Source organism: Vidua chalybeata, chromosome 4 (genome assembly GCF_026979565.1).
Source record: "Vidua chalybeata isolate OUT-0048 chromosome 4, bVidCha1 merged haplotype, whole genome shotgun sequence".
Classification (NCBI taxonomy): Eukaryota; Metazoa; Chordata; class Aves; order Passeriformes; family Viduidae; genus Vidua; species Vidua chalybeata.
Window position 1 is genome coordinate 61,221,358 of NC_071533.1, and position 14,762 is coordinate 61,236,119.

General features: G+C 41.0%; 1 protein-coding gene across 1 annotated transcript; it reads left to right on the plus strand.

Annotated features, from left to right (window-relative positions):
- Positions 1-4,838: 4,838 nt before the first annotated feature.
- S100P (S100 calcium binding protein P) lies at positions 4,839-9,518 on the plus strand. The gene is made up of 2 exons (XM_053941262.1): positions 4,839-5,001; positions 9,235-9,518. The coding sequence occupies exons 1-2, from the start codon at positions 4,864-4,866 to the stop codon at positions 9,382-9,384; spliced, it is 288 nt and encodes a 95-aa protein (XP_053797237.1). The 5' UTR covers positions 4,839-4,863; the 3' UTR covers positions 9,385-9,518.
- The last annotated feature ends 5,244 nt before the right edge of the window (positions 9,519-14,762 follow it).

Here is a 14,762-nt window from a genome sequence, read left to right on the forward strand (position 1 = left end):
TGGATATCACCTCACTTTACACACAGCTGTGGGATAGTAGGTCAGTCCTACCCCATATCCTCAGTGTACACATACATTAATTTTTCAAAATGAAAAAAAAAAAAAAAAAGTTTTTCAAAAAGGGGAATGCATAGGTGTTTCATTGATGTGTTTCCTGCATTGACACTCAACAGTAAACAACTTTCTCTTAGGTATTCCTCTCAGAATTTTTTTTTGAACAATGAAAGGAAAAGTGTATTGCTTAATTCATAATTAAGCATGACCGCTAACAGAGCCAAAATATTCCTCCCTGCAAACAGAAGTCTTGAGAACTTTCTTGGAATTGGCTTATTCATTTTTGCATGTTGTACCTCTCTATAACAACTAGGAACTTCCTTTAAAAGGTTACTCAGTTGCTTTAATTTTTACAAAACAACCATCCTCCCTCATAGCTCTTTTTGAGCCTTTCTGATTTTTCTTCTCTTTTTCTTTTCCTTTTTCTTTTCCTCTTTGTTCTTCTTTTCCTTTCTCTTTTCTTCTTTTTCACCTATTTTTTCTGACCATGCCATAGACCAACTTTTTACTATGCTCACCACAGCTCAGCAGGATTGGCTGATAGCTGAGTGGGATTTCACGTAAGTATTAAAGTAGAGCAAATGGCACTTGAGCTGCTGATGAGAGACTGGCTGGGGAATCATGGATTTAGAAACTACAGCACCTGTGTGGACAACATTCGGTTACCTTAGGGCGTGACCTCTTTTTCTCTCTTTACAACTAAAAATAAAAAGTATTCTTGGAAGACTTAATATCAAGAACTTTAAAACTGAAGTATAAAAGAACCCTGCAAAGAATGGCATCCAGGAAATTATTCAGACAAGGAGTGAAAACTAGACAGAAGTATTTACCCTGCAAATATTAATTTATTGGCTGTAAATATATTCATTGATTTTACAGTCTAAGGTGACTATGTCTCGTGCACTAATAAATGTGTTTGATTAGAGTCAATATGCACTGCTGCAAATGTGTTTCCCATGGCACAGCTTTGCCAGATGACAGTGTTATTACTCCAGCTCTCAACCCAGGAAATCACACAGCCAGTTAACTGACCTCAATCTTATCCATTTCACCTGCCTTTAACCTTCACTGAAATGACATGTGAGCTTATTAATGGCATTTTTTTTAATGCAATGAGAAGTAAATGATAATAAAACAATGAAAACTGATCTGTCTATAATTAACAGAACCTATCCAGTGTGTCACTGAACAGCACACTGTTCTTGTATGAATTCATCTTCTGCCTGTGCTCCACCAGTGACTGTTTAGTCTGACCTTTTTTTACTTTTTCTGCTTAGCAATGCAGTAATTGTATCATCTGCTCACTAGACATAAATAAATTCACTGTGTATTGTGGATATGAAATGATCTTTAAAGACTGTTAACCAGACTTACAGAAAATTTTGAGACGCGGTGCAAAGAAAATGAAGTGTGTTTATGCTTGAAGTTCAATAGACTGTCCAGGACACTGGAAAATTCAGGGAGTTTGAAAATTTCAGCTCAATGTGGAATATGAAATGTTTGTTTATTGTTCAAATGTTACTGTCTTGCTAAGAGGAAAATAAATTTCTTTTCATATTGCTGCCAAGAAACCAGAAAAAGAACAAGTTCATAATTTCAAGTTGTTTTCTTCCTCCTGTGCTTCTTCCACCCAGATACGTAACACAGTTGTGGAAATTGTCAAAAATTCCTTCTCATGTACCTTTCTACACCTTTAGGAATAAGATAAGCTATAAGAGATGAAAAGCTCTAGTAGAAGTTTACCATTTCAACTATTCATCTGGCTGTGACACAAATGGGCCTTTACAGTAGAACTGAAAAAATTATTTCTTCAGACTTTTCCAAAACAGACACTGCTGCAAAGAGCATGGAATAAAATTTATTATCTAAGAGAATATCAGCACAGTCACACAAATCTCATGTAAGCCTGAATATCTAACCAAATGCCATAAAATTGGGGTACACCTGAATGGTTTTTGAAAATTATGCATGTGTGAGTCCACATTTGTATCACATATATAATTTAAAGTTTTGGTCCAAGTCAGGAGCAGTAAGACCTAATTCTCTATAAACACTGAATAAATGCTCATCGTGAACTGTTGCCTATACCATTCTTCGAAGAAAGAAACCTGAAAGAAGCAAATAATGAGTATTACTTATAATTATAATACAAAATTTAAACAAGCCCACAGAAATAGCTTCTCTCACAGGGGAGCTGGACAGATGGGCTGGCATCAAAATACTGCCAGGCCTCCTATGTGGGTCTTCTATTTGTATTCTGTTTTGGTTTTGCAAACAACTGTAATAGTCTGTGCTGTGTGCACAAAGCTGCTATTTTTAATGACAATCAAATCATAAGAAAATATTTAAACAGTACAGAAAGTGTGAATTGAAAACTCTGAGCAGCACTGATGTGTGTGTACATGCATGAATACAGATAAAATACACATCAAAAATAAACAAACCCATCCAAGCAGCACTACCATAGTGACCTTTCCGTTAGAAGGAATTCAAGCTCTGTGGTTTATTCTACATTTTAGCACTTTTGCAGCCACATCATCAAAAACTGTGAGTCACCTATGTTTGCAGAGGAAAATGTGTGAGAACACCTTTTCTGCCATGTTACGTGGGAGAGTTGTGGACATATTGACACATCCTGTTGACTGAAGCTGATCTCCCTCTCTGCCCTTTTGGGAACACTTTCTTCCTTCTGTATAGCTAACAAAGATGTTCATGATTCAAAATCATAAAAATGCATAAAATATACATTTTAATTTTAAATTCTTTTCCCTTTAGATGCAGGAATTTATTTTTCTTTACTGGCCATGTTTAATATTCATTTTGCAGACACATGTCAGAAAAGGGAAAAGAAAAGTTCCTGGCACTTGACACACCAGACAGTGCCACTGTGTGGGTGTGTGCAAAGACCAGATCATGTTCATAGCTGACAAGGGCCAGTTGTTTGCTCTATTCTTGTTTCTTCTGAAGAAGAATCCCCACAGGTTTCAACATGCACTTTGTAAAATGCGAGAAATGTAAATGTAAAAACTTCAAACTTCACTTAAAACCATTGTCCCTGTAATGCAAATCAGTTTCAACTATGTCATTAGGTTGAAGTCAGGAGCAAATCATTCTCATGAACTCTTTGAATAAAGTATACAGCCTGAGGTGCTGCTGTGATTTTTGGGAAATGCAAAATCACTTGTTGGAAAATGTAAGATGGAAAATCATACAGGTTTTGTTTCAGAACGGTTCTAGATTTCTACATACATGGGATGTGTAGTCTTGCTCTGAGATAGTGTTGATGTTAGAGGACAGATTTTGCCTGGGGAACAGGTTGCTATAGGCATTTGGGAGAAAGAAGTTTCATTTTTAAAGTTTTCCTTAAATAAAACCCAATTTTTACTAATTCATCTCTAGTATATTGTGAGTGGAAAGTTATCTGCAAGCATCTTCAAGGATGTCCAAAAACATCCAAACTCAGGTTTAATTTTGGGACTCCACAATCAGGGTCTCCTACAGAGAACCCTGGGTGCACCCTGGGATGCATCAGCATTATCCATGCACAATGCCCTAGTTTTGATTAGTTTCCTCAAATAATTTGCTCAGAGTGTGTCCATTCTGCATACTCTAGATGTCACTTACCTCAAATGAGCTCCTCCAGGTCTGGTTTAAGCACCTGGAGTTGGCAGAGACCAAGTTACCCTGTGCTTGGCCAGAAATCAGAACTTGTTCAAAACTCAGCATGGCTGTAGCTTCCACCAGCTGCGCTCTCACTGTCCAGGTGCCACCCAGCTCCCAGCACAGACCCTCAAACAGCTCTGCTCTGGGTAGGTGTGAGCCCAGCCAATTTGGTGTCTAATGATGGAGGACCTCAGTTTCCAAGCAAAACACGAAGTTCATCAAAGGCCATAGAGGAACACAGGACTTGAGAGTGACCTTTTGTTTTCAGTACAAGTAATTTTGTTGCAAAATTTGTACTGCATAAAGTAAATAGCAAGTAATTTTATTGCAGATGAAGATGGATTTTGATACTGGCTGTTTGCTCAAGTATTAGATTTACTCTGCCTGAGCAGATATCTCTGCCTGAGCAAGTTTTTTGTGGAGCAGCTCTGCAAGGCTCCCTTTTCTGGCCCTGGACAGATACAGGGCTCCTTTTGCTGGCTGTGGAGAGATGCTGGTTCAGAAGACTTGTTTGAGACATCTGCTATGGACTGAGCACAAGCCCAGGAGGACTGTGTTAGCTGTCTCAATGGCAGATCTCTGCTTTTCATCCAGAGAATCCCACCCCGAGTGTGTGCTAGTGATTTATGTGGTTTCTGTCAAGGTCCTCGGTGTGGCAGAGAGGGCAGTCCAAGCCTGCAGCCCTTCACAGTCCCTAACTGTGGTGGTGAGGGAGAGGTGAGATGCTCATCTTCCTCCTGAAGAGGAGGCTGATACTGCACCAAAACTGGTCTGCCAACTCTCTGCTCCCATAGGGATATCTGAAAGAACAAATCTTGAGCAAACAGCCAGTAACAAAATCTGATTTTCATTTGTTAGTCACGCTGTGTACCTTGAAGGAGAGGCTGGTTTCTACTGGTGAGCAACTGGTTGTACCAGTCATGCCAGGGCAATAAAAAAAAAACCCTTTAGTTTTGAAAAGGTGTTGGCATGGAGGTGTGTACTCCAGATACAGGTGTTTGCTAATGGATAACTGTCCCCTGGGTGTGCAGCCACTGATTGGAGGGGACAGATGCATAAAGAACCCCAGAAGCAGAGCAGGCTCCATCCTCCAAGAGAGCCCTGAGGCTGTGCCTGCTGAGGAGAAAGCCAGGCTCCAGAAGCAACATGTCTCAGCTGGAAACTGCAATGGGAATGACCATTGCTGTGTTTGACCAGTATGCAAGGACTGATGGCAACAGGCAAACCCTCAGCAAAACAGAGCTAAAGACTCTGCTGGAAAAGGAGCTCCCAAATTTCCTTGCGGTAAGAGAACAGCGCGGCACCGTTTCTGTGTAGCAGGTGCAAGAGCAGCCTGGAGAAACAGTTTTTAAGTACATTTTTGAAGAAATTATATCCAAAAATATGCAATGGCTTGTAGGAAAATATGAAATTTAAAAAAGATTTTGCACAAACTGTGTAAAACTGGTTTTAATAGGCAGGGCCATTCCCTATTTGCTAAATTCATCTCTTGAGTTATCAGGACAATGGCTTTGAAATAGATTTGGTTTCAACTTCAGAATTCACTTACTTCTGTTTGTCCCTGGATTTAACATCTCACTTCATGTCACAACTTCTGTGAAGGTAGTTGTGCTGTCAGCAATTGAGGATCTTGATTGCAGATGGGGAATGTCTCTAAATATTTATACATTTACCTTCTCTAGGTATTTATACGGCATACTCACTATGCTCATCAAAATGATGCATAAATGAGAACAACAGATTAACTCAAAGCAAACTGGCATTTGTCTTTAACAGCAAAAGAAAGACATGTTTTCTATTGTATAACATAGATTTGTATGTAATCATAAAATGCATTTCAGTAGGTATTCAAAGTGCTTAATATGTTCTAGTAAAAGCTTTAGCTGCCAGGGAGACGATTTCAATTTTTTTTTTTTAATTTGTTTCCCTTCACTAAAAATACAGAAAATACTTTTAAATACATTGCTCTTTCCACATTGGAATAATGTTTCCCTGTTTGTACTGTTTTGTTACTCTTCTAAACGGCAAAAGCCTAGAAACAAATGCTCCTTGTGTGGCTTTCAGTTTTTGTATCCAGCATAGTTCAGTTTTATAACAACTATTTCAGGGCACTGCAGCCAGAGCACTTGATACAATTCAGTATCTTTCCATGCAAGCTGTATGAATTCACCATATGAAATCCATGCCTGCTGGAGTTATGTCTCACAAATTAGAGATGCAATATTCAGAATGAGGACCTGGGTGGCTCAGTGGGGATATATTCCAATGTTTCTGAGAAATCTGTGTAAGACAGGTAAGCGCTCGTGACCCAACAGCATCACAGAAGGGTCCTGCTCTTGAGCATGGAGCTGTGTGGTACCCACAGCACTTCCATGTAAAGAGAAACTAACCCAACAACAAAACCACAATTCTATGATGGCATGGAAATCCCCCAGACACTTGGCATTTGGCCTAAATAAGGCTGGGGAGCCACTGCGGTAAGCAGCTACCAAATGAGATGACGCTCACAGGTCTGTCCTGACTGTGTTTGGTGGCCCGGCACCACTTCCAGTTCCCCACAGCTGCTCATACTGGCTCTAGCTATTTCCTGCACCTGGTGGAAAACGTGGAATTTTCCAGGAAGATAATTAGCTAATTGCCCTCTTATATTCTAGTCTTCATCTCCCTTTCCCGCTTTACCTCTTCTAGAAAAAACAAAAACAAAACAAAAACAACCCAAAACCCCCACATTTTAATGCCACTATTTTAAATAAATTTAAACCAATAATATTCCTTATTCCTGTCTTGCCAGAAGACAGGATAACTGCAAGGAAAAAACCTGAGAACATAAGTCTGACTTCAGAAAAAAGTTCTACCTGCATTTTCCTGCCATTATATCTGTATTTTTTATTTGCTAGAAAATCTAGGGAACAGTGTTTCCAATTACTCGTGTGTACTTTTAGCCTTAGAATTGGTTATAGCTGGCACAGATCACAACTTCCTGGAAAGGTCTTGAGTCAATCAGGCAGGCATAAATATCACAGGACTGAAGGACTGGACTCAGTTATAAAGAATTTCCAAAAAACAATTTCTATTTTTGTATCTCACAACTAGTTCATATAGTTCACTAAATAATTTTCACTTGTAAAATTAAAACACTGTAATTTACCAATTTAAAATTAATTAAACCTTCCAGATACAGTCATCTGTCAAATCTAAGGAAATGGTTCAATTTTTAGTGATTTTAAAACATCTGCATTTAAAGTGAAACATTAAATTGCAGGATGACAAATTTTGTTAATTAGAACATGATCAAAAAATGCCTTCAGATTTAAATTTAGGTAGTAATAGTTTTAAATTGGTGGAAGTTTATATAATTTCTTTCTAGTATTAGATGAGATTTTTTTTTTACCTTCTAGGAAAGCCACACGATTGTTTCCTAGCTTTAACAGGTCTGTACTGCCATCTCCTGTTTAATATTAAAATTGCAGCTTCAAAAAGCCCTGTAGATTATCTGCGCCAAAAAGCCCTCCTGTAAGCTTCTTTTCTTTTTTAATCTATTTTGGCAAAATGGAAAAAAAAAAACCAAACAAAACAAAACAAAAAAAAAACCCACCACAAAACCACAAACAAACAAACAAACACTTTTAAATTCGATTATGCAATTCTTAACATCAGCCTTGAAATGTAGTGGTTCACAGAGTCACAGAAGCACAGACTATGCTGAGTTGGAAGAGACTCACAAAGATCATTGAGTCTGGCCCTACACAGGACACCCCAAGAGCCACAGCAAGTGTGCCCAAGAGCATTGTCCAAACATTTCTTGAGCTCTGTCAGGCTGGTGCTGTGACCCCTTCCCTGGGAAGCTTTTCCAGTCCCCAGCCACCCTCTGGATGAAGAACCTTTCCCTGATCTCCAACCTAAACCTCCCCTGACACAACTTCAGGCCATTCCCTGGGATCCTGTCACTGTCACCACAGAGCAGAGATCAGTGTCTGCCCCTCCTCTTCCCCTCACGAGGAAGTTACAGACTGCAGTGAGGTCTCCCCTCAGTCTCCTTTTCCACTTGAAGAGACCAAGTGACCTCAGCCACCCCTCACAACTTCCCCTGAAGGCCCTTCACCATCTCCACTGCCCTCCTTTGGACTCTTTCTAATGTTTCCTATATTGTGGTGCCCCAAACTGTCCCCAGCACTTGAGGTGAGGCTGCCCCAGCCCAGAGCAGAGTGGGACAGTCCCCTCCCTGGCCTGCCTGGCCATGCTGTGCCTGATGCCCCTCAGGACAGGGCTGGCCCTCCTGGCTGCCAGGGCACTGCTGACTCTTGTTCAACTCGCCACTCTCCAGGACCCCCAGGCCCCTTTCTATGGTGCTGCTCTCCAGCACCTCATCCCCCACTATGTCCGTACATGCAGGATTGCCCCATCCCAGGTACAGAATTCAGAACTTTTCCTTGTTCCCTTCATATGGTTGGTGATTGCCCAGCCCTCTCATTTGTTGAGGTGTCTCCACAGGGTCTCTCTACCTTCAACAGAGTCAGCAGCTCCTCTCAGTTTTGTATAATCTGCACACTTGCTCTGAATCCCTTCCAGTCCCGTGTCCAAGTCATTTATGAAGATGTTGAAGAGCACAGGGACAAGGATGGAGCCCCAGTGGAGCCCCACTAGTGACAGGTCCCCAGTCTGATGTCCCCCTGTCATGCCCCACCCATGTACCAGTTGCTCAGCCATGCCATGATGTGCTTATCCAGGTGTGTGCTGGACATTTTGCCCAGAAGGATCCTGTGAGAGACAGTATTGAAAGCTTTACTGAAATCCAAAAAGAAGACATCAGCTGGCTTCCCTTGATCAACTAGGTGGGTTGCTTTATCATAAAAGGGAGTCAGGTTTGATAAGCAGGACTTCCCTCTCATGAAGCCATGCTGGCTGTGGCTGATGGTGTTCAGTCATTCCATTGGAATAGTGGCAACTTAGAAGAATAATGACAATTTAGAAAAAGATTTACTGTGTTAACTCAATCTCAGCATCCCACAGGCTTCAGGAGGCACCTTCCCAGCCACCAGCTTCTGTGAGCAGCTTCTGCTGGACCATAAGGCTGGTGGCAGCACTCAAAGCACTTTTGAGGCTGTTTGCATATTTTCTGGGGTGGAAATATCCAATGAAGCTTAAATTTTACATTTGCCCCAGGAAAGCATCTTTTTGCAAAACTGCAAACTGCCTGTGCTCCAACTGAGTCTTTCCAGGGGAATGGATGGGGAACTCATAGCAGTTAATTCATCTGGGGATTGTCCTCAGGGCTTTGTGCTGCACAGCTTTAATGGTGATAAATGCTGTTTTAAATGTAGCAAACATGCCTGTCTGTGACAGTGCATGACTGCAGCTCTCATGTGTAATAAATGCAGAAGCACATGCTTTTGGTACTCACTGCTGCTGTGCAGACAGTGGGAACACACAGCACCTTACCAAAGGACCTTGTTCAGAGAAGTTGCTGCATTGGGATTGTGCATCCTCTCACCTCAGCCTGCTCTTTTTCTTTTGCAGTCTGGGAAGGACAAGAATGCTATTGATAAAGTCTTCAAGAACCTGGATGAAAATGGAGATTCCCAAGTGGACTTCAAAGAATTTGTCATCTTTGTGGCAGCTCTGACTTGCTGCTGTCACAAATATTTTGAGCAGAATGCAGCCAAATAGTTGTCAAACTACTCACAAAAGCTGTCTTTGCCTGTGCTCCATATGCTCGTGATATGGATCCCTTCACTCCTTCCATGTACTGCTGTGAAGTTTGCAAGCACGCTGGACTGTAAAAATAAACCCTACTGAGCTTATTCCCCATCCTGAATGCTAATTTCTTCTCATCTGTGGAACAGCCTGGGTTTAATGACTCCCACTAACTCACACTGAGTAGTTTCTCCCTTTCTCTGGTTTTAAAATTCTTTCCTTAGCCAAAAGGTTCAATATTCATACCAGTGCAGAAGCTGTACAAGGGCTGCTGGAGCCATGAATCAGTTGGAGGCTGTTTTTATACACCAGCATCTCTTGGATGCATCCCAAACCCACACATGTGCCACCACAGCTGTACAGGACAGGCCTCACTGGCACTACCTTTGAGCCTATTTGGTACCCTCAGCCATGTGGTTTTTGCAGGGCTGCCTTGTAGGTTCTTCCTTGGTTAAAACAACAAAACAATCCCAAACACCTTTTCTGTTTTTTTTCTGCATGGAGAATTCTGTGCAGTTTTGTGTGCTAGTGAGCCATCTCACCCAGATCACATAGATTTATTTCCTATGACACCATAAGATTTTTGTACCAATATATTGATATTGCTCTAAAAGAAATTTAAATACCCTCCCAAATAGTGTGCCATAGTATTTTTGCCTGAAGCAAAAATAGCAGCAATTGTTGCTTCCTTACCTGAAAAATGTCTGTGTAGGGAAGTGGAAGAAATTGCTTTCAGAGGAGCAGGCAACAGATATCAGCTGAACTCTGCAACTGAAGCAAGACTGTATACAGAATCAAATCTATATTTTGAAGCACTTTGCCAGTGAGCATCCAAACACAAACTGCAAAAATATTAAATTTAGTTTCTTTTTCTACAGAACAGTACTGTTCAATGGTATGCTATGCCAGCAGGCAAGGGAAATACCCCGTCCTACTGTGTGTGCAAATGTGTTGTGTAGGTAGAGGTGTCACAAGTCCCTCTGGAGCCCCTGAAAGATCGTGCAGGAACAGGAGCTCAGTTTCACTGTGTTTCCTGAATCTGAAGTTACATCACAGGTTTGACCCATTCATAACCCTATACAAACATATCTTGTTTAGGTGTTTTCATCTTTTGGAGAGCTTGATGGGAAATTTTGATCTTATTAGTTTGTTTCAGCCTGTTTTAACCATTACAGGTTTTGTTTCATCTAGCTTGCCCTGGTGCTGGATGGCTGGAGATGAATTGCAACACATCTATTACACTTGCAGAAGTACTATTACCTGTGTTACTGACAAGAGTAATGTTTTTCTGCATTACCTGAGCAAAAAACTACTCATCACCAAAATGTGCAAAAGTCTTCCCAATCCAGAGATCCCAAATTAGCCTTTTCTTCAGAAACTGCTCCATATTATTGCCATTTTTTGAGATATCTTTACAGCTCTAATCCAGGATGGCTCTGCCCTGTGGCTGCTGTGCCCCTTGCAAGGGCCGATTCCACTATCACATCCCTCACCATTTTGTCAAGCTATAAATGAGCGAAATACTCTGCTTGTTGCAAAGCAAGCTAATTCTAAATACAGAGTAAAAAATTTCCTGTATTGCACATTTATCTAGTGAGTGGTATAAACCATCCTCAGACAATCAGATCTTGGTGATACATATTATACAAGTTGATTGGTATATCCTAATTTTTTTGAAATGTACTTTTGCTTTTACAAGTTTAGCATTAACACCTAATGTTCTGCATTGCTACAAAATATCCAGCCTCGCTGAATTTTTTTATTTTTACCACTATGTGGCACTAAATGCAGCCTTTTTATTGCTCATTGAGCCCAAAGGTGCATGTATCAATATAGAATTAAAAGAATCTGCATTAAGATTAGAAAAAAAAATCAGAAGTGTTCATAACATGTCAATAAAATGGCAATTTTATGACTGGACAAATGCCATATGTCCCATCAAGGGCATTTACTGATTGCAGTGAAAGCAGCACTGATGGCCAGGCAGAGGCTCCATCTCTTGAGCTTTTGGAAGGATTTAGCTGCACCAGCCCAATCTCACCCTTGTGGAAGTGTTTCCTCTTACTTGTAAATTGCAAACCTCCTGTGCAATTTATTGCAGCATTTTTCTCCATTGCATTGAAATTGCACTGTTCTCCACAGCATTTAAATTGCTTTTAAAACATAGCTTTTAAAGAGAATGTTGGTGAAAAGCTCTACCTGTCTTGTGAGCCAAGGAATTCACCATTTTATCAATCAGGTCTTTAAAACCACATTATTGACCAGTGAGAGCAGTGACATACCCCACATTTCACTCTTGTTTCCTAAACTTCCTGCCCCCAGTCCAATACCCACATCATTTCACTCACCCATTAATGCCATTTTGTCCATTTTCCTGAAAATCTGTAGGTTTTTTCAGTGCTGGAGGACTGCTTACAGCAGTCCTGGTCCCAGCAGCCCAAAGCTGCTTGGTAACTGCTCCACCTCCCCACAAGGGTTCTGACCGTGATGAGCTCAAGTACCTTTGTCTCCTTGAGGGAGTACCAGGGCTGCCCCTCACTGTTCTCATTGTTCCTGCAGCTCCAACCCTCAAAACTCTTACATTTGTCTTGACCTCTTGGTCCCACATGAGGGGACACCTGGAGAGCTCAAAGCCTGTGCCCAGAAGCACACAGATGCTGTGTGCTGCTTTGTTAACCCAAGGGAGCTGTGCCTGTTCAGAGCTGCATGAAGCGGGGGAAGAAAAGGGGTTCGGGGCTTTTTTTCTTTTTCCCTGCAGATTTTTCAAAAGCTGTAACTCTGTGATGAATATTCATTTCAATGTAGTACTGAAAACTCAACTTGATGACACCTCAGAGAGAAAATGATCCAGGAATAAAAGAAATTAACATATAGCTCCCACCTTACCATAGAACAAAAGTGACTTTTCAGAATATATTATTTAACCTAAAAGCATCTGAACAGAGTCACTTCAGTATCTTTCAATCCATTAATTTTCTTTCCCAGTATTATTGATTTTCACGATGAACCTACAGTTTACCCAGAATATCCTGTGTATTTCCTTCCCTCAGTAAACTTTTGTAACTCAAAGTTCAAGCTATGGAGATGGTAGACCTGGTTTTAAACCTACCATTTAATTTCAACTTTTAGGCCTCAACATCTTATGTACGATGAGATAATTTAAGAAACTGTATAGGCAGCTGTAGGGGAAAGGAAAAGAACATAAAAGGCATCTTGGAATATATAAACTAACAGCTGTGGCTCGTGCACATTTGACCTAGCTATCTGAAAGGAAAGAAATAGATGGGAAAATATATCACCAACAAATGACAATATGGGAAATCATCACTTGTGATGAGTTCCAAATTAAGCAAGTCTTAAAGGCAGAGGTGAGAAAGTCAGCTAAGCAGCAAATCAGCCAATAGATATTTTTGTAATACAGAAAAAAAAATATAAATTTATAGTAACATCAGATGAATTCTATGGATTAAAATACTGCAGTATCTGTAGTCGCCATTTTGAAATCTAGTGGGCTACTGTCAACACTCTTCAATTTTTTAAATGACATCTTGAAATCTGATATTTGGGTGTGTGCATACAGGGAAAGCAGGCATAATGTTACCTAACCCTTAAGTCACTCGTGGCTACTTATGCTGCAGTTTTGGCTGGGACTATTCCTCATTATTTTACCTTAAAGTTCAAGGAAAAATTTGAAGAAAAAAAAAAAAATCATCCAGTTAAGAACACTGTTTACCTCCCCAGTAACCCCAGTTTGGGACTGAAAATGGGAAGATTTCTTTCCCCAAATCCTCTGAGCATCCTACACTAGCAACGAGCACTTTCAACACTTGACCTGGAGTGTCAAGATCAAGCTTTTCACAAAATACATTTTAGCTGCTGGTTTCCTTACAGAAGGTGGGCAGGGGAGGAGGAGGAGATATTACCTGCCTTTTATGTAACAGCCTCACTATGAAACGCTCCTGTAAGAGCTGGGAAATTGTGTTCAAACCTTTCCTTGAGTGAAACCCACCCACGCCAGCTGCGTGCACCAAATAGCAGGAAGCCCAGGGCACCTGACAGTGACTCCCTCCATCGTGGCAGATGCTCGTGGGGCTGAGGAGGCCTGGAAAAGGCTGCATGCACATCTCTCTGGCCTGGTAGATGGAGCACATGGCCAGTCCTGCAGGTGTCTGTGTCCCAGGGACACGGTAAGAGCACATTCTGTATTTTCATCTTAATACAGTCATTTAATACAGACTTTTTAATACAAAACACAGACCTGGCATATTTGAAAAGATGTTTCTTGCCAGGTGAGTTCCCACACCACTGAACAGTAGAAGTATGGTCACTGCTCTGGTCCTCTCTCTTGGACAATGTTCTCTGCAACAGGCTGAAAAGGTGACAGCAGAGGATGAGAGGGAGTATCTCCTCCATCATTTTCTCCTTCTCCTTCTCCTCCTCCTCCTCCTCCTTACCCTCATCTTCTTCCCTGAGGGAGTGTCTCCTCCTCCTGCCCTGTGAAACAGCAGGTGATGCTCAGCCCACCACCAGCAGAGTGGAAGTCCTGCTGGCACATCTCCCCTGTCTTAACCACTCAGCAGTGCTCAGAGAAGCTTTTAAATAAAAATTAAAAGCTGACTCCTGCTCAGGTACCTGGAGGGAAGGATTGAGGTCTCTATTTTGCTAAAAAAGGTTCATGACTGCAGCCCAGGAGAGCTTGCCTGGCCTCCTCTGGGCCATGCCCTATTGCCTGTGTCATAAAGCTCCCCAGCAGAGCTCATGCTTTTGGGTCCCTTGCTGAGGTACTTCTCCCACATGCTGGGAGCAGAGCCTTGGGGCTTAACACAGGTTTCTGCAGTCTGCTCAGATCCACCCACCTAGAAATTAGTCATTCCAGCAGCTAATTGACTATGCTTTTGTACAGCTTTTACGGGCCATTTTCTTGCCCAGAAAAATTCCTTTCTTTTTCCTTCCTAGTCAATAATTTTTTCTTAATCCTGTATCAGCCTTTAAACCTCTGGGTCACAGAGGTTTCCTTTCATTGTCTGAAAGGAAAGAAAATTCCATTTTTTTAAGAATACAGCTCTGCTACTCTCCAGCCGGTGATCAATAGATGCCTACTGCAGGACTAGGCACCAGAATATTTTATAAATGAGTTTGAGTTTGTCTTTTAAACTTTTCTATTGTATCCAAATAAATGTACTTATTTTCTTTTCCTCACGATTTTATAACTTTCTATTTAGATGCAATTATGCAATTGCCAATAGTATTTTCTTTTGTTTCATGACAAGAAGAAGTAGGTCTCTGTAGTATTAGGTAACTATTGACTGTTGCCTTCAGAAAGAACAAAAGGTTCCTGGAAAGAAATGGAT